Source organism: Melanotaenia boesemani, chromosome 2, assembly GCF_017639745.1.
Source record: "Melanotaenia boesemani isolate fMelBoe1 chromosome 2, fMelBoe1.pri, whole genome shotgun sequence".
Taxonomy (NCBI): domain Eukaryota; kingdom Metazoa; phylum Chordata; class Actinopteri; order Atheriniformes; family Melanotaeniidae; genus Melanotaenia; species Melanotaenia boesemani.
In genome coordinates this window covers 749,524-768,361 of record NC_055683.1, presented here as the reverse complement: position 1 = coordinate 768,361, position 18,838 = coordinate 749,524, and the positions used below count along the sequence as shown (strand labels likewise).

Genomic DNA, 18,838 nt, shown 5'->3' with positions numbered 1-18,838 from the left:
TCTTGTACAGGGTGTCTGTGTGGTGTGACCAGTCCAGTTTACTGTTGAGGTGAACACCCAGGTACTTGAAACTGTCCACCAGGTCAATGTCCTTCCCTGGATGTTCACCGGTGTGTGGGGTAGTGTCCTTCTCCGGAAGTCAATCACCATCTCCATGGTCTTACTGGTGTTTAAGCACAGGTGGTTGCGCTCACACCAGTCCACAAAGTCCATGATGACTGACCGGTACGCCAGCTCGTTCCCCTCAGACACACGGCCCACAATGGCTGAGTCGTCAGAGAACTTCTGGAGATGACAGCTGCTGGTGTTGTAGGTGAAGTCTGAGGTGTAGATGGTGAAGAGGAACGGTGAGAGCACTGTTCCCTGAGGGTCCCCCGTGATGCAGACTACCACCTCAGACACACAGTTCTGCCTCCTTTGTGCCTGTTCCTGAAAGACTTCAGGATGTTGAAGTGTGGATGGCTTTTCTTCTGCTGTTCAGCATCTAACAGCTGGTCCTGCACAGCAGCCAGAAGAGTGTCGGCCATTTTTCCTATCTCATGGAAAAACAAGGAGGGTGGAGACAGATACTTAACATACAGCAACTATAATAAAATTTGTTGAATTGTAATAGTGACACTCAACAAGATGCATGTACAATGCAGTAGGATGTTTTTACCTGGTAGCTGGGTGGTGGTTGATGCTGGTTCTGGTAGTTACTGAATGGATAAACATTTAGAATAAAAACAAGTTATAAACATAAAGGATGCTAATAAAGCCAACCTTTCATTATAAAATATAGTGTAAATTCTCAGTTGTCCAAGGGTGCACACGTTGTAATAGCAGTCATTTAAACTGGAATTAAACATTAAATTAAAAACGTTTAAGTCCAGTTAAAATGACTGAGTCTGCCGTTTCAATCCACCAGTTCCCCTTTTTCCATTTAAACCAGTATCTGTATATGAGCTGAGTATCTGTTTACATTTAACGTTGTTATCTCCATTAAATCAAGAGCAGAGATTTTTATGAGCATTAAAGCTGTTTTATTACCTGATCGATGCAGCAGCTGGAGGCAGCATCCAGGATGCTGTTTGTCTCCGTCTCTGATGAGGTAAACATGGTTCAGAACCATTTTATACAGAAAAGATGGAAACAGGAGAAGTAGATCAGCTCAGTTATTTGGGTGGTACCTGATAACAACTCATAGGTCTAAGAAGCTTTAACGCTTCTTGTCCTGTTTATTAACCTTCAGACTCCTCTGACTGCAGATGATCACCTCCAGAAACCGCATGCAGGGGTAATTTGCTGCAACATTGCCCGAGTAAACATGTCGGTGGTACAAGCTGTTGAATTTAATGTTTTTTTGGTTCGTCCCACTCTGGTTGTCGTGGTCCTTAATTTATTTGTAGTCTTGTGTGAGTTTTCTACGTGCGCTGCTTTGCGTTATCCCGCGTTCTCTGACTGAGAGCTGATCGTCAGGAATATTTTTATATTCTGCTGTGAACCTTCAAAACCTCTCTGAAAATCCTCTGTGGCGTAGACGGTCAGAAGAGCTTTGACCTCCTCGTCGGTCCATTTATAGCTGCTCTGTTGTTGTTTTTGTCCGTATGTGCAACCGTGTTTTTTAAATGTGGTGGGGACACAAGATGCGGAAATCTGGCAAGGGGCGTAGCTACCAGTCACCAAACACCTACGTCATGAGGGTTCCTAAAGAACCCCGAAACGACCCTGCCTCGAAGTAGGAGCTAGAATGGTTCTAGGAACTGAGGGCTTTGGCCCCTAGTTCCTTTTTGTCTGAATGCGCGAAAAAACGGCCTGGTTCCCGAAAAGGTTCTAGGAACTGCAAAAGGTTCCTACAGTCAGAAAGGGGCTTATGTCTTTGATAGATGGGAACTTGATCCTTTACAGTTTGCCTATCAGCCACATGAAGGAGGATGTAAAACATATGGACTCGTGTACGGGGAGAAACCAGGATCCCACACAAGCCTTTATTTGCTGACTTTTCTGTGGCTTTTAATTAAATGCAGCCCCACTTTATTCTTCTTATTCCGTCTCCCAGACCAGCTGCTCATGTTAAATTTCCCAACAGAGGTTGTATATTGTCTGTACAGCTGTAGAATTTCTTCAGAGGTTTATTGTGAAGTTTTCTGATTGTCCTTTCATCACCTCTTCAGTCCTGCCTCATTACATTCAATCAGCTGGTGTGTTGACAATTACCTTAACATGAATGTGTCAGAAACTAAAGATATTAGTTGATTTTAGATGCAGGACTAGCGACCACATAGTAGGGCTGCAACTAATGACTATTCTGATAGTCGATTAGTCATCAACTATTGGAACGATTAACCGACTAATCAGATTATGTATCTCATAATTATTAAATGGCTCCAATTTCACTTTCAGCTTTTAAATCTTGCATGAGGTTGTTTAAATCAAAAATCGACTGATCGTTGTGGCTACACCACACCATGAGTGGAATTCATGGTGAAGATGTTCAGATTGTGGATTCATACAAATATCTTGGGCTGTTTTTAAACTCAGGTTTGATGTGAATTCTGAGTCTGTGGTTAAGAGAATCCACCAGAGAATTCATCTGAGGAGACTGAGCGGTCTCAGTAAGACCATTTTAAAGAACTTTTATTGTTCATTGGTTGGACGCATCCTCACACTTTCATTATATGTTAGCTGGAGTCAGACAGAGAGACTTGTATTCCCTTTGTGAGCTTCAGGTAGTTAAGAAAGCAAAGAGATGTTTCCTTGCTTAACAATATTTTTCTCTTTCACAAACACTCTGGAGCAAAACAAAGAATTGGACCATCCGAAGGAATTTATTGACAAATTTATTGATGAGTGTTACAAGCGGACTGTCGCTGGGAAACCCAACAAAGGTAGCGACAGGTACTGGAGCTAGCTACGGAGAACGCCACCTTCAAGGAGTCCATTAAATCTATCACCAAGGAAATGGCCCAACCCCAAAGTTGGAGCAGTTTGAACAGAAAGAGCAGGTGAGGCAGGAGAGGCAGAGAGCTGAAGGGAACGAAGTTTAGCATTTACCACCATTTCCCCTGGAGACCTTGGAACGACAACAGATTTTGGTCCAAATCCGAAGGAGGTTCACGTGCGGCCATCTCAGTGGACCAGATGCTCTACCCGTTTCTCCCTGGCCAGACAGGATATAAAGGGTTTCACAATCCTGCTCTCAGAAAATACACTTTCTCTCATATGTTCACCACTCTTATTCCAGATTAGACTACTTTTACAGCAGTCAGCCATATTTCAGAAACTAAATCACCTCCAGCAATGACGTGTACTCTACTCCATTGGCGTGGCTCCTCACAACCACCTCCAGCGATCTGACCTGGCCTCCAAAATACTGACAGAATTTCACTGCCTTTACTTTCCTCAACCAATCTTTTTTCGGCACTAAGTGTCCCATTTTTGTGTTGTTTTTTCTTTTAGTACTGTTATTGCACTGTAATGTCTGTATCAGTCTTGCACTGTTTGCACATAGATGCACACTTTGCACTTTATGTGACTAGGACAAAAACTGGTCCTAGCTCTGTGTTTATGTGAGAAACGTTTCGTTTCACTCTGTAGTGCGTCAGCTATATGTGGTTGAAATGACAATAATGCTTCTTGAACTTGAACTTGAATCATAATTTTCTTCCTGACAGGTGACTGACAGGTGATGTTATCCAGTTTGAACCAGATTGTGTAAAGTAATCCTGGTCTGGCTGTGACTTTGGTTTGTTACTATGAATTAGACCAAATACCAAATATGTGATTATGCTTGATAACTTACATTTCTATTTTATTGATTATATAATTATGTTAATTTTACATGAACCCTGTTTTTGTTATTAATCTCTTATTTTCTCATGTACCTTCTGGAATGTCTTCCAGAGGGTACCCTATTTAAGAAACAGTGCCTTATGAAATGACAAAATTCTTGAATGGTTTCTGAATGGTTTCTGAATATCACAGAAGTCTCAGACTCACGTCAGATTAACCAGGATTGAATTAGCATCATCCTCATTTCACTTCTACAATTTTTATTCCATGTTAAACTTGTGCAACAGATGAGTTTTGTCCTCCTGTGATGAAGAAAACTGAGGCAGATGAAAGATAAAGTGTTGATGATCTCTGGCCTTTAAGAGGTAGTATATTCCTTTGCGATTTGACAACTAAGTATTAAGTCACATCACATCTGACTGGTTGCGATAGCCCTGGCCCTGTCGGGCCTTTATGTAAATGGACAGTTCCAGTCCTTACAGGCAAATGGCCGCTGATCCTGTGCCTTGGGCTCCACCCTCCTTCTCTAGGTTTGATCACTGGTAGCTCCTTCTCTTATGAAGAACTGATTGTGAATATAACTCAGTTTGCTGCTGAGGACTAACCTTTGCTGTCGTAGAGCTTTGTTTGCTGTTCAAATACAGATGTTTGTCTTTCGATTTCCTTTATTAGTTGCTACCTGTCATTGTGAGCTTTTTGCTCCAATCACAGAATGATTTGTGTTGACTATTTTTTTCTGAGATTGTGCTTAGTTAAAGGATATCTAGATGCCTTTTGTTTACTTAGTGAATAAAGTGATTCCTTTGTTGTGTATGCATACAGTTGTAAATCAATTTGCTTTTATTGTACGTATCCGTTTTCGACAGTTTGTGTTGCCACACCTTTTCCCCTGGACCCTGTAGGGGTTGTAAACATAATGGGGGCTCGTCTGGTATTTTGATTGGCCTAGTTTGGTAGCTTGTGCTGACTTTGACATTTTGTTTGCATTGTGTGAGAAAGTGAGGCTCTGATTCTGGCTCAGTTTGATCTAGAGTGGTTCCTTTAAGTTAGTTTGAATCAGGAGGGAGAGGATAACAGTTCAGTTTCTTTCTTTTCTACTGTTAGCACTATACATTTATTATCTGTGTGAAATCTAATTTTTCCCCACATTTCTAAAGTGAAAGACTCATGATTGTGTAACTTTTTTTTAATATATGACCTAAAGCTTAAAATAACACCTATGTTAAAATAACACCCAGAATTTACCCCTGAGTAACATTTCTCTTGTGGTTTAAAGAATGATTAATTTTAAAGAGTTCTTGCACCTCTATTGTTTATTGACAGTATTTATAGCAGCGATATTACTTGGTCCAGCAGAGATGTACAGTGGTGTATCATCAGCAAATTATGGAATCGTACATCATGCTTTCTGATATCACTACATAGTAGCTTGTAGAGAAACAGCAATTGAGAACCCTGTAGATTTCATGTTTTTAGTTTGTTTTTTAGTGTACAATAAACAAATAAAGCCAAAATAATGATACACCTCTTTATAGGGCCTTCTTAAACTGCTGACAGGCCTTGCTAAGGAGAGGCTGATCCCCAGCTGGACCACATCCAGTTAGGATTTGGTCTGAGTGAAATGAAACAACTGGAAGTCAGAAGGAAATGCTTTTTTATAAAAATCACAGATGTGACATGTCTGAGGCTTTTTGTTACACCGGTCTTGACAGGTGATGCTGAAGGACATGGAGCACAGCAAGAAAACGCTGGAGGAGGAGCTGCAGAAGACATCGGAGGTGCGAGCCAGTGAGGACTCATGAATGGCTGCAAACTGGACCTGACTGGTTTCAGTTTTGTGCACATGTTTAAACCATCCCCCTGCATGTTGGTGAGAGTTATGGACAATAATCTGTTGTCCTTTCCAGAAAGCCTGTATGACCGTGGAGGAAAACGCCCGTCTGAAGAGCCGTCTGCAGGCGGCAGAGGCCGATGTGGTGCAGCGGCAGACCAGCAGTGCCGAGCAGGACTATGAGGAGGTTATCCAGCTGTTAGAGGCAGAGATCAGAGACCTGAAAAACCAGTTGGCCAACAAGAGGCAAGTTCGAGGAGCAGACTCCACCAAGGTGAGTCCGAAGAAAGTACTGAACTATTTTTGTTCCACATTGTTCTTTGGTTTCACATAAAATATATATGATGCCAATTATCAAAGCAGAATTAAAATGCTAATACCATGTTAGTGCTCAACTCATGGATTCTGTATAACAATAGTTTTACAAATGATTTCATCAGCAAAATAAGAAAACTGACTTTTGATCCCTGGAGCATCACCACTTTTTAATTTAATTTAATTTAATTTAATTTAATTTAATTTAATTTAATTTAATTTAATTTAATTTAATTTAATTTATCCATCCATTTTCTAATACTTATCCGGGTTGGGTTGTGGGGGCAGCTGCCCAAGCAGGGAAGTCCAGATTTCCCTCCAGTGTGTTCTGGGTCTTCCCCGGGGGCAACCTCCCGGTGGGACGGTGGAGGTGCAGCGGCTCTACTCTGAGCCCCTCTAAGGGAGAGCCCGACCACCCAACAGAGAAAACTTATTTCGGCCTCTTGTATTCGCGATCTTGTTCTTTTGGTCACTGCCCACAGCTCATGACCATAGGTGAGGGTAGGAACGTAAATCAAGAGCTTTGCCTTTTGGCTCAGCTCCTTCTTCATCACGACAGACCAATGCAGAGTCCGCATCACTGCAGACGCCGCACCGATCCGCCTGCTGATCTCCCGCTCCATCCTTTCCTCACTCGTGAAAAAAAACCCTGAGATACGTGAACTCCTCCACTTGAGGCATGACCCTATTGCAGACCCAGAGAGAGCCTTCCACCCTTTTCCGGCTGAGGACCATGGTCTTAGATTTGGAGGTGCTGATTCTCATCCCAGCCGCTTCACACTCGGCTGCGAATCACTCCAGTGAGAGCTGAAAATCACGACCCGATGAAGTCAACAGAACCACATCATCCGCAAAGAGCAGAGACCCAATCCTGAGGCCACCAAACCTGGGATCCCCTCAACACCACAGCTGTGCCTAGAAATTCTCTCCATAAAAGTTATGAACAGAATCGGTGACAAATGTCAGCATTGGTGGAGTCCAACCCACACTGGAAATGACTCTGATTTACTGCCAGCAATGCGGACCAAGCTTTGACACCGGTCGTACAGGGACTAGACAGCTCGTACAAATAGGTCCGGCACTCCATACTCCCGGAGTACCCCCCACAGGAGTCTCCGGGAGACACGGTCAGATGCCTGCTCCAAGTCCACAAAGCACATGTAGACTTGCCCCCTGCAAGACCTTGAAGAGGGTGTAGAGCTGGTCCACTGTTCCACGACCGTGACGAAAACCACACTGCTCCTCCTCAATCCGAGGTTAGGCTATCCTACGTACCCTCCTCTCCAGGACCCCTGAATAGACCTTACCGGGGAGACTGAGGTGTGTTATATCCCTGTAGTTGGAGCACACCTGCCGGTGCCCCTCTTTGAAGAGGGGGACCACTACCCTAGTCTGCCAGTCCAAAGGAACTGCCCCTGCAATGCTACAAGCGTGTCAGCCAAGACAGCTCTACAGCATCCAGAGCCTTAAGGAACTCTGAGCGGACCTCATCCACCCCCGGGGCCTTGCCACAGAGGAACTTTTTAACCACCTTAGCAACCTCAGGCCCAGAGATGGGACAGCCCACACCAGGGTCCCTGGATTCTGCTTGGTGCCAAGTGCACATGTGGACACTCTCATACCTGAACAAAGTGTTCGTTATGGACAGTTCATGATGAGCACAGAATTCCAACAACAAAACACCAAGATCAAGGGGCAGTTTTTCCCAATCACACCCCTTCAGGTCTCACTGTCATTGCCCATGTGAGCATTGAAGTCGCCCAGCAGAATGAGGGAGTCCCTGGAAGGAGTGCTCTCCAACACCCCCTCCAAGGACTCCAGAAAGGGTGGGTACTCAGAACTGCTTTAGACTGCATAAGAACAAACAACAGTCAGGACCCGTCCCCCAACCTGAAGGCAGAGGGAGGCTGCCCTTTCGTCCACCGGGGTAACCCCCAACGTACAGGTGCACCCGTGGGGGGGATTTAGATGTCCCCCATTTTGGGGCCACCAGGCGCTTGCCTCCGTGCTCCAGAAGGGGTCCTAGTGACCCATGCCTGGGCAAAGGAAACCTGGATCCATTGTTTTTCATTCATCATAGGGGTCTGTTGAGCCGCACTTTGTCTGGTCCCTCTCTTAGAGACCTGTTTACCATGGGTGACCCATTTAATTTAACCCTTTCATAGGGCACTCATTGAAATACTTTGAAATTAACATTTTTAACCCTAAAGTATAATTCTGGTATATAACAAGACCTACAATCTGTTACATTTTTTTAAAAATTTTCATTTCATGCTGAAAATTAAACGAAATGAAGTGATCAAAAATAGTCACTCAGGAAGGAATACAGTCAGGTAAAGAAAATTATAATAAATAAATATATAAATATATTCTACAGTCATTTAGCAGACGCTTTTATCCAAAGCGACTTACATTTGAGTGGAAGAACAACACAAGCATGAATTCAAACAAGATTGGACGTCATAATTGAGTGGTAGTGAGGAAGCTGTGAGTCCTGGTGGACCCAGGTGGTACATGACAGCACTGATGGTCGGATGGGCTGGAACAACAGCAACCTTCTTCATCTTTCTAGAATACTTTCATTGAGATCTGCAAAAGAAATGTTAAATAAATGTATTGATATTATAATATTTAATATGTTATTTTACTATAACCATAATCATGAACGATAATAAGCTGTATACTTGAAAAGCACTGATAATAATGATGTCATGTATAAAACATAATAAAATAATAATGCAAATTGGATATAAAATAACAAGTTTTAAAAAACTTTATACAAAAACTTAAACCCCTCTCATTCACTGTTTCTAGCTTTATAACTTCTGCATTTGGGTTATATTTCTTAGTAAATCGTAATGAAATAAAGATTGTGATATATTGTCTGAAGTTATGTTTGTTTGATATAAAAAATCTGGTAAGTATAGCTTACTAGACGAACAGGGCTAGGAAACATGACTAAAAGTAGTCCTTTACCTGTTTAGGGTGTATGATCAAATATGATCACTTTGTTTTACACATGATAATTTCACAGATTTAATGAAGTCAAACACAAACAGCAGATATGCTGTCATGTAGCACTAGTTTTCAACTACGTAATGTGAGTTTCATAAACTTACCATGGTTTGTTTGATCTGATTGGCCAGATCGCACAATGGCGCGAACTGTGACGAGCTTGATCCTTGATGATTGGCTGATCCAGACCACGTTGTTCTACAAACGCGCGAAAAGCTGCGGTGACGTTACTTAGAAAGTGATCAAATATAGTCACTTGCCCGAAATTTAATTTAATTTAATAATTTAATTTGTTCATATTATGTTATTTTGATCTGGTTTAGTTTAAAAAACAGCTGAAAATGAAAACTCTTTGGAAATGCAGACTGCTATGTGATTTCCGTGCACCTGGTTTTTGATCTGGGTGCAGCGTGAATCGCAAACCAACCACACTGGAAAGACTGAAGAATCTTGCTGAGGCCTGAGCTCACTTATGGAGGCATTATTCCCTGCATCTCTATGAGCACATCAGCAGACTCAGATTTAACAGAGACTGTATGGTATGGAGTTGAAAGATGAGCTCTTCCTTTCCTCTGTCCTCCCTCCATCCTCTCAGAGCTGAAGGCCCTGCTTCATCCTCTCTGAACAACATCAAGCTGCATTTCTCAGTGTCTGCTGAACTCTGCCTGTTTTCACCCTCACCCTGCTTTGATCAAAAGACGGCTTTACATTCATTTTCCTCTGCTTCGTAGCACCGGTAACTGTGGCTCTATTTCTGCTGGTAAATCCTCCGGCTGTGTGCGGGCACGCTGCCTAACAGCTGCACGATAAAACACAATCCAGTGACAGAGACAGGAGAATAAAGGAAAAAAAGGAGGACAAGAAAACGTGACATCTGCTGCAACACACACACTCACGTGGTTGGACGAGTCTAACTCCTTAATGCTCAGCAGCTAATACAAGCTGGTTGTGAGTGAAAGCTGGCTAACTCTGCATCATAAAGCCTTTTATTCATTCAGATTTTAGTGGAAATGAGCAGCAAAGCGATTCAACCTGCTTTGTCACCATCAAGCAGAATTTTGAGTTCAATTCCTGCTCCGGTGGTAAATGACACTGATTCTCACTGATTCTACAACCAGCTGCCACCATGTTGTTGGCTGGGAGCGAGATGATAAAGCCAGTCTTTCTACCCAAATCTCTTTTAAAATGATAAATCCCTGTGAGTATGGACTGGATTCCTGGATAGTGATCCTCTTTGATCATGTCAAAATATCTCCAGTGTAACGTCTGCACACGGTGACAGGCATAATGGAGAGTTTACGTGTGATTGGCAGGAGGAGGTGGTGGACCTGAGCAGGAGGCTGACGACCATCGACTCGCAGCTGAGGAGGTCAGAACTGAGCAGGAAACACCTTGAGATCTCCAACAAGAAGTTGCTAGGTTTTGCACAGGTACAGTCTGACACACATTTATATCTGTATGTCCGTATCAGGAGCATAATTCCCTCACAGCTCCAGTTCACACACTGTGTCAGACCTCCCCCTGGTGGCTGGTGGGAAACTACAGCTTTCCTTGGTTTGTATCATAATTCTGTCTTATTAGACAGAACTCAAAAGCTAAAAACTCACATTCTGGATCCAGTTAAAACTGGACCAGATCCAACACAGACCTGTGGAAAAACTGCTTTAATGCAGACTGTAAAGGATCCCCAGGATCTTCTGAGTCTAGTCTGTACTGGGTCTGAGATGGCATTTAGCTCAACTGCCACCCCATTTACGAGGCTACAGCTCCTCAGGGCAGCAAGCACAGTTTCAAGTCCTAGGCTGGGACTTTTTCCGCAGGTCATTACCCGCTCTTTCTGGCCCCCTTTCCTGTCCTGTCAAGCTACTGCTGGAAAAAGACCACTATGGCCCAAAAATCCTTAAAAAAAAAAAAAAAAACTGGACCAGATTCAACATTAACCTGTGGAAAACCTGCCTCAATCAGAACAGGTCCAAATGTTAAGATGATTTAGATCCAGTCTGGATTCATCATAGTTTTTCTGATCAAGAGATCTGATACTGAATGAAGCCAAAATAAGGAGAAAGACCAGTAAAACCTAAATAACTTTTTCATAATCTATCTTTCAACAGAACGTCCACAAAGTCCTGACAACGCCAAGTCTGTTTGGTGGAGAGGGCGGGTAAGAAACCTCATATCTTTCATTATTTCTCCCTGCAGCCTTCGGTGGTCTTGCTGTAATCCCTGCTCTGTGTTGTACCTCCATCAGCAGCAACAGGTCGTCTCCAGCTGCAGACAGCCCCGACACCCCCTCGCCGCTTCCTGACCCCGCCTTCCAGCTGGCTGTGGAGGCGAAAGCGCTGATGGAGGGAGGGACTGCTGTAGCTGCTGATGACCAAGGTAACAAGAAGATAATAGAAAGCCGGGATTATCTTCTGATGGGTTTTTATTACTCATTATGACCTGTATACATTTCACCAACTCTGACGTTGACGTGGCTTTGCTATGCTCATTCTGGCTAATTTATTTTAATATGTTAGTCCACAAGGGCAGCAATCAATCCAGCATTTTTCACAAAGCCCTGTATGTATATGGATCCTCTCCGTTGGCCCTCAGATCTGTGTCTGGCAGAAACAAGCTGAATGACTCTTCCGCTCTGATGCAGGCTGCCTCTGATTGGTCAGCTGCCAGGAGTAGTTGTCGGGAGCGCACTGTTTTCATCATAGAAACTCCGGCAGAACTCACAAACAAACCAAAGTAAAATAAATACGCAGTAAACTAAGTCAACACAAAACATACAGCCGTATGTGTTCACTGCCTGAATCAGACCCCGAAAATGAGAGTGAACAATTCGGCAATCAGCAGCAACTCAGCAACCCACAGCATCTCAGCAACCAGCAGGAACGTGGTAACCCACAGCAACTCAGCAACCCGCAGCAACTCAGCAAGCCACAGCAACTTGGCAACCCACAGCAACTTGCAGCGACTCAGCCATTAGCAATGACTCAGCAGTCAGCAGCGACTCGGCAGCCTGCAGCAACCCACAGCAACTTGACCAACCCATACCGACTCAGCAACCAGCAGCGACTCGGTAGGCTGCAGCAACTTGGCAACCAGCAGCTACTCAGCAACTTGCAGCAACTCTGCAACCCACAGCGACTCAGCAACTTGCAGCGACTAGGCAACCACCAGCGACTCGGTAGCCTGCAGCAACTCGGCAACCAGCAGCTACTCGGCAACCCACAGCAACTCAGCAACCTGCAGCAACTTGGCAACCCGCAGCAACTCAGCAAGTCGCAGCAACTCGGCAACCCACAGCAACTCAGCAACTCGCAGCGACTCAGCTATCAGCAGTGACTCAGCAACCAGCAGCGACTCAGCAACGCACAGAAACCCACAGCAACTCTGCAACCCATAGCGACTCGGCAACCAGCAGAAACTCAGCAATCAGCAGCAACTCAGCAACCAGCAGTGACTCAGCAAACAGCAGCGACTCTGCAGCCTGCAGTGACTCAGCAACCCACAGCAACTCTGCAACTCGGCAACCCACAGCGACTCAGCAACCCTAGGTAACCCACAGCGACTCAGCGACCCACAGCAACTCGGTAACCCACAGCGACTCAGCAACCAGCAAAAACTTGGCAACCCACAGCAACTCGGCCACTTGCAATGACTCAGTTATCAGCAGTGACTCAGCTATCAGCAGTGACTCAGCAACCAGCAGGAACTTGGCAACCCACAGCAACTCAGCAACCAGCAGGAACTTGGTAACCCACAGCGACCCAGCAAGTCTCAGCAACTCGGCAACCCACAGCAACTTAGCAACTCACAGCAACTCGGTAACCCACAGCAACTCAGCAACCAGCAAAAACTTGGCAACCCACAGCAACTCGGCCACTCGCAATGACTCAGTTATCAGCAGTGTCTCAGCTATTAGAAGTGACTCAGCAACCAGCAGCGACTCGGCAACCCACAGAAACCCACAGCAACTCTGCAACCCATAGCGACTTGGCAACCAGCAGCAACTCGGCAATCAGCAGCAACTCGGCAGCCTGCAGTGACTCAGTAACCAACAACGACTCAGCAACCAGCAGCGATTTGGCAACCAGCAACGACTCAGCAACCAGCAGCTATTCGGCAACCAGCAGCGACTCGGCAACCAGCAGCGACTCGGCAGCCTGCAGTGACTCAGCAACCCACAGCAACTCAGAAACTCGGCAACCCACAGCGACTCAGCAACCCTAGGTAACCCACAGCGACTCAGCAACCCACAGCAACTCAGCAACCAGCAGGAACTTGGTAACCCCACAGTGTCTCAGCAACCAGCAGGAACGTGGTAACCCACAGCAACTTAGCAACCCGCAGCAACTCAGCAAGCCACAGCAACTTGGCAACCCACAGCGTCCCAGCAACTCGCAGTGACTCAGCCATTAGCAATGACTCAGCAGCCAGCAGTGACTCGGCAGCCTGCAGCAACTCTGCAACCAGCAGCGACTCACCAACCCACAGCAACTCGCCAACCCATACCGACTCAGCAACCAGCAGCAACTGGGCAGCCTGCAGCAACTTGGCAACCAGCAGCTACTCAGCAACTTGCAGCAACTCTGCAACCCACAGCGACTCAGCAACTTGCAGCGACTAGGCAACCAGCAGCGACTTGGTAGGCTGCAGCAACTCGGCAACCAGCAGCTACTCGGCAACCCACAGCAACTCAGCAACCCACAGCAACTCAGCAACCTGCAGCAACTTGGCAACCCGCAGCAACTCAGCAAGTCGCAGCAACTCGGCAACCCACAGCAACTCAGCAACTTACAGCGACTCAGCTATCAGCAGTGACTCAGCAACCAGCAGCGACTCGGCAACCCACAGAAACCCACAGCAACTCTGCAACCCATAGCGACTCGGCAACCAGCAGCAACTCGGCAGCCTGCAGCGACTCAGCAAGCCACAGGAACTTGGCAACCCACAGCAACTCAGCAACAAGCAGGAACTTGGTAACCCACAGCGACCCAGCAACCCGCAGGAACTTGGCAACCCACAGCAACTCAGCAACAAGCAGGAACTTGGTAACCCACAGCGACCCAGCAACTAGCAGGAACTTGGTAACCCACAGCGACCCAGCAACTAGCAGGAACTTGGTAACCCACAGCGTCTCAGCAACCAGCAGGAACGTGGTAACCCACAGCAACTCAGCAACCCGCAGCAACTCGGCAACCTGCAGCAACTCAGCAACTTGGTAACCCACAGCAACTCAGCAACCAGCAGGAACGTGGTAACCCACAGCAACTCAGCAACCCGCAGCAACTCGGCAACCCGCAGCAACTCAGCAAGCCACAGCAACTTGGCAACCCACAGCAACTCGCAGTGACTCAACCATTAGCAGTGACTCAGCAGCCAGCAGCGACTCAGTAGCCTGCAGCAACTCGGCAACCAGCAGCGACTCAGCAACCAGCAACGACTCAGCAACCAGCAGCGATTCGGCAACCAGCAGCGACTCAGCAACCAGCAACGACTCGGCAACCAGCAGCGATTCGGCAACCAGCAGCGATTCGGCAACCAGCAGCGACTCGGCAGCCTGCAGTGACTCAGCAACACACAGCAACTCAGAAACTCGGCAACCACAGCGACTCAGCAACCCTAGGTAACCCACAGCGACTCAGCAACCCACAGCAACTCGGTAACCCACAGCGCCTAAGCAACCAGCAAAAACTTGGCAACCCACAGCAACTCGGCCACTCGCAGTGACTCAGCTATCAGCAGTGACTCAGCAACCAGCAGCGACTCGGCAGTTTCAGATTGTAACAGTAGAACAATAGAAAAGATTTTTTTCCTGTGCAAATGAAAAAAAAATAAGCCATATCAATAGAATATTATTTCCACTGTGCCCCACTGTCCGGGATAGCTTTCTACATCTGGTATAAAGTTCTTCCCTGCAGTCGCTGCTGGTATCTGGCGTACCGCAGCTTTGCTAGCTGGTGTTGGGGAAACCTTGGGGTGGTCATCCCCCGGATACGGCAGGAACTTCCTGATCTGGATGGGAGCTACGTTGGGGTGTGGGGGTCCTTGACTGAAGTGTCACCTTTGGTGGCCTCTCACACTGGGACTGAGGTCTTCTGGAACTGGAACCTTCTCCAGCTCATCCACCAATGTGAAGAGAAGCCCCATCAGCTCATTGACATGCCCTAAAAACCAGTTTATAATGTTACTGCACTTTGTTTCTGCACAGCTTACATCATTTATAAAGTAAATTTAAGTTTTATAATACTAAATATTATAAGTGTTTCTTTTTATAAACATTATTTTATTCATTTACAACATTTGTCTTTGTCAGTGATATCTATAATAAAATATTTATTTCTTACCAAATGTAGGCTCAGGTTTCTGAGGCTGGCAGCAGCTTGTCCTTTCTGTGATTCTGGATAAACTAATTTGAACATAGCGTCACCCTCCGAGGTCATCTCCTGTTTTTAGTGTTGACAGCATGAGGTCAAACTATATTATTGAATTAATTATAAGAAGAACATTCTGCCCAGAAACAAAAAAAATTGGGTTTTCTTGTTTGTTACCTGCAGAGCGTTGCTGTGAATGGGAAAACCACATTCCCTGGAGTGAAACAAAGAATCACACTGTGAAATGTCTCTTAAGCTGATGGTTGGTGGTGGCGGGTTGGTGGGTGGATGGATGGGTGGATGGATGGATGGATGGATGGATGGATGGATAGGTGGGTGGATGGATGGATAGGTGGGTGGGTGGATGGGATGGATGGATGGATGGATGGATGGATGGATGGATAGGTGGATGGATGGATGGATTGGCTGAAACAATACACTTGTATCCTGGAATATGTCTAATATTAATAGGTTTGTTTGGAGTCTCCAAGCTATAAACCAGAGCACACACAAACACACTCTTTCATGCAGTACAGTGGGCACCTATTTATTTTATTAGTTTTTTTATTTAATTCTATTCAAGTGTACACAAATGATTTGACAGTGTACATAAATAACCACCCGGGTGCAGTGTTTTCAGTTACACATGAACAATCAAAATAACAAAAATTCAAGAGGCAAACAAAGAAAAATGACATAAATTTAACTCTGAGTTGCTTTAAAGGGGGGGGGTTCATAATTGCTGAAAGTAGTACCTGTGTAAAATCAAATCTGAAAGATAATACATATGTGATGCAGGGGTTCCAGTAGTTTAGACGTGTCCACGATTTGTCTCAAAACAAGTCGGTTTTTCCATCACATAAATATCATGCACCACACTAATCCAGTCTTCATTTCTGGGGGAGACCGCTGACATCCACTTCCTCGTAAGTGCTTTAGCTATTAATAACACATCAAACACGTGTTTATTGGCAGATCTTTTACAGTCTGTGGCCTCAGGCCCAAAAATCTTTGAAGAGACAGGAGTTGTCATCTTTCATTTCTTTACCCATTATTGTCCATGTTCCACTCCAATGCTGCTGAATTAGTGGACAAGACCAAACTATACAGAACTGGTTTGTAATTTCTTCACCACAGGATCTCCAACACACAAACTTCTTCTGTGGAAATTTGTTTGGTGTTCTTCCATCAAAGTATGTCCATAATAGAGAAGTGCTTGCCCATGTTGCGAGCTGCATTGTAAATTGTCCATTCTTTTCCCATTTTCCCTTTGTACATGCTGAATTGTCTCCTCTCAAATCCTGTAATCCAACATATAATTTAGAGATGTATTTAACCTCCAGGACTGACTTTTATGCCATCCAAAAGACCTTCAGAACACCTGATCCAGTCCTTTCTGCTAAGCATTCCTTCTATGTGATGTCTTGACTGTAGGAATCTATAAAAGTTATGATTTGTTAAATCTTGCTGTTTCAGTTCCTCTTCTGGTCTTTTGTATAACACCCTAATTGTGTGAATGAAATTGTCATGAAAGTTAAAGCTAGTCAAGATGCTGTAGATGAAAGACCAGTCTCCTGAATTTTCTGTGTCTAAGCCCAGTTAGTTACTCTAACATTATCCCTCGTCTGTCTTTGCCATATAAAGCCGGTTTGGTCCAGATGAAGATTATGGGGAAGTATATTTTCGAGTCTTCTAGCCATAATCCCAGTAAACAGCTTATCGTCCTGATTACGCAAAATGGCCTTTATTTATCTTTTCCATCCTTTGGGCTAAATGCAATAACACCTTCTTTCCAGGAGGAGGAGTGTCTCCCGTGTGGAGAATGTGGTTAAATACTTTCAGGAGAAGAGGAGAAATATTGGGTTTCTGATTTTACATCAAACTCTCTGATGTTTCCATAATTTATATGCTAGCAGGCTTACTGATATATTTCATAATAGTTTTGTTTCAAGAAGAGTTTTTTCTAAATATCTGTAAGGTATAGGTCGTTAATTTGGCTTTTTAATTCTTTAATTTTCTGAGTGCTGTTTTGGTTCTCATTTTTTATTTTCTTTAATTCTGATTCCAAAGTGTTTAATTTTTCTTGTCTCCTCCTCTTCTGGAGAGCCATCTTAGCAATAATCTTTCTCTTTACTATCGTTTAGCAGGTATCCTAAACCATTAATGGAGACATCTCCCCGTTATCATTTTCCTCCAAGTAATTCTTAATGTCACTCTCTAGTTCAGCCATTGACAATTTAGTACGTTTGAGTTCAACCTCCAAGAAAAATCTTGATTTGGTCATTTTGAATAACGAGATCCATGTCGATTGAACTGTGATCTGAGATATCCATCACCCCCATTCTAAACTTTCAAACTCTTCCAATGTCTTTATTAAACATGAAAAATGTTTTAAATGAACATTCAAAGTCTGGAAAAGATGTAATTTTTGTAAGCAGACTATGCTGCCCTAAAGTCTCAGTGAACTTTCTCTGTATCAATGGAACTTTAACACAAGTAAAAATTAGCTTTAGCACATAACATCTCAGACCTGTTCTTGATAATTGCCTGAATGACCCATTTTGTCTTTTGTCCATAAGATCTGGTACACTAATCATTCTGAATTCTTACCACAACACACATTTGCACTGTGTGATCCAAGCTGAGAAAAGTCAATCCTGCCTGTGGATAAGGAGTAAAAAAGATTAATCCTTAACTGTAGGATTCCCTCCATACGTCACAGATCCCCATTTCCCTTAACAGTGTGACCTCAGTTTCTTACTGATTTTTTTTTTTTTTGGTCTACCTGGTGCATCCAAGTGATGATTTAGTCTGAGACTGAAATAACTGCCACATTTTACTAGGCCATGTACTCTGGTTATCATTAAGCCGAACACGTTTTTGCAGAAGCTCTATTTATCCTGGGGGTGCATATACATTTTGCTGGGTGATATCCACTCCTTCCCATCTACTTATAAATATACTAAATCTCCTTTCCCCATCATTATGTTCTTAGAGTTTCTCAAAAGTAATTATTTGAGCTCAGGGACACTACTTCTCTCCTTCTTCTTGATTAAAACGAAGTTGAGGAAACCCCTGCCTATTTAGTTTAGCATGTTCCAGGTGTGTTAGCTGAGTTTCCTGAAGAAAAATTAGCTCTGCTTTGTCCTTTTTCATCTCCCCAAAATTTTGTTTCTCTTTACTAGGTTAAGAATCCCTTTTGATTATAGGATATGAAGTAAAGTAAGTTTTGTGTCTTCCTAGCATGATAATGAGTAATATATATTTTAGAGAGTACCCCCTTTGCTATTCTGGAACTCAAGGAACATAACCAACACAGTACACAGAACAGTAGAACATTTAGACATTTAGAATGTCTTCCTGAGACAGGGTCTCTTTCATGACTTTAGCAAAGCCAAGATGATGTGTTGACTTCGAAGGGTAATTCATCACAGTACTAGTTTTTGAGGGCTCTCCCTATCCCCCTTAAACTGTCTGATAACTTTTGAACCAATCTTGTTCCAGTGTAAATATATGTGCTTCACTACACCTTCACCAT

The 18,838-nt window shown here is 44.2% G+C and overlaps 1 protein-coding gene across 3 annotated transcripts in view; it reads left to right on the top strand.

Moving 5' to 3' along the window:
* si:dkeyp-72e1.9 (syntaxin-binding protein 4) overlaps nt 1-18,838 on the top strand; it is a 151,425-nt gene that overhangs the window by 130,993 nt on the left and 1,594 nt on the right. For all 3 annotated transcript variants that reach the window (XM_042001208.1, XM_042001226.1, XM_042001215.1), the window contains exons 16-20: nt 5,484-5,549; nt 5,679-5,876; nt 10,246-10,362; nt 11,044-11,093; nt 11,181-11,306. In XM_042001208.1, the coding sequence (XP_041857142.1) occupies nt 5,484-5,549; nt 5,679-5,876; nt 10,246-10,362; nt 11,044-11,093; nt 11,181-11,306 (557 nt within the window). The remainder of the gene's footprint in view (nt 1-5,483; nt 5,550-5,678; nt 5,877-10,245; nt 10,363-11,043; nt 11,094-11,180; nt 11,307-18,838) is intronic.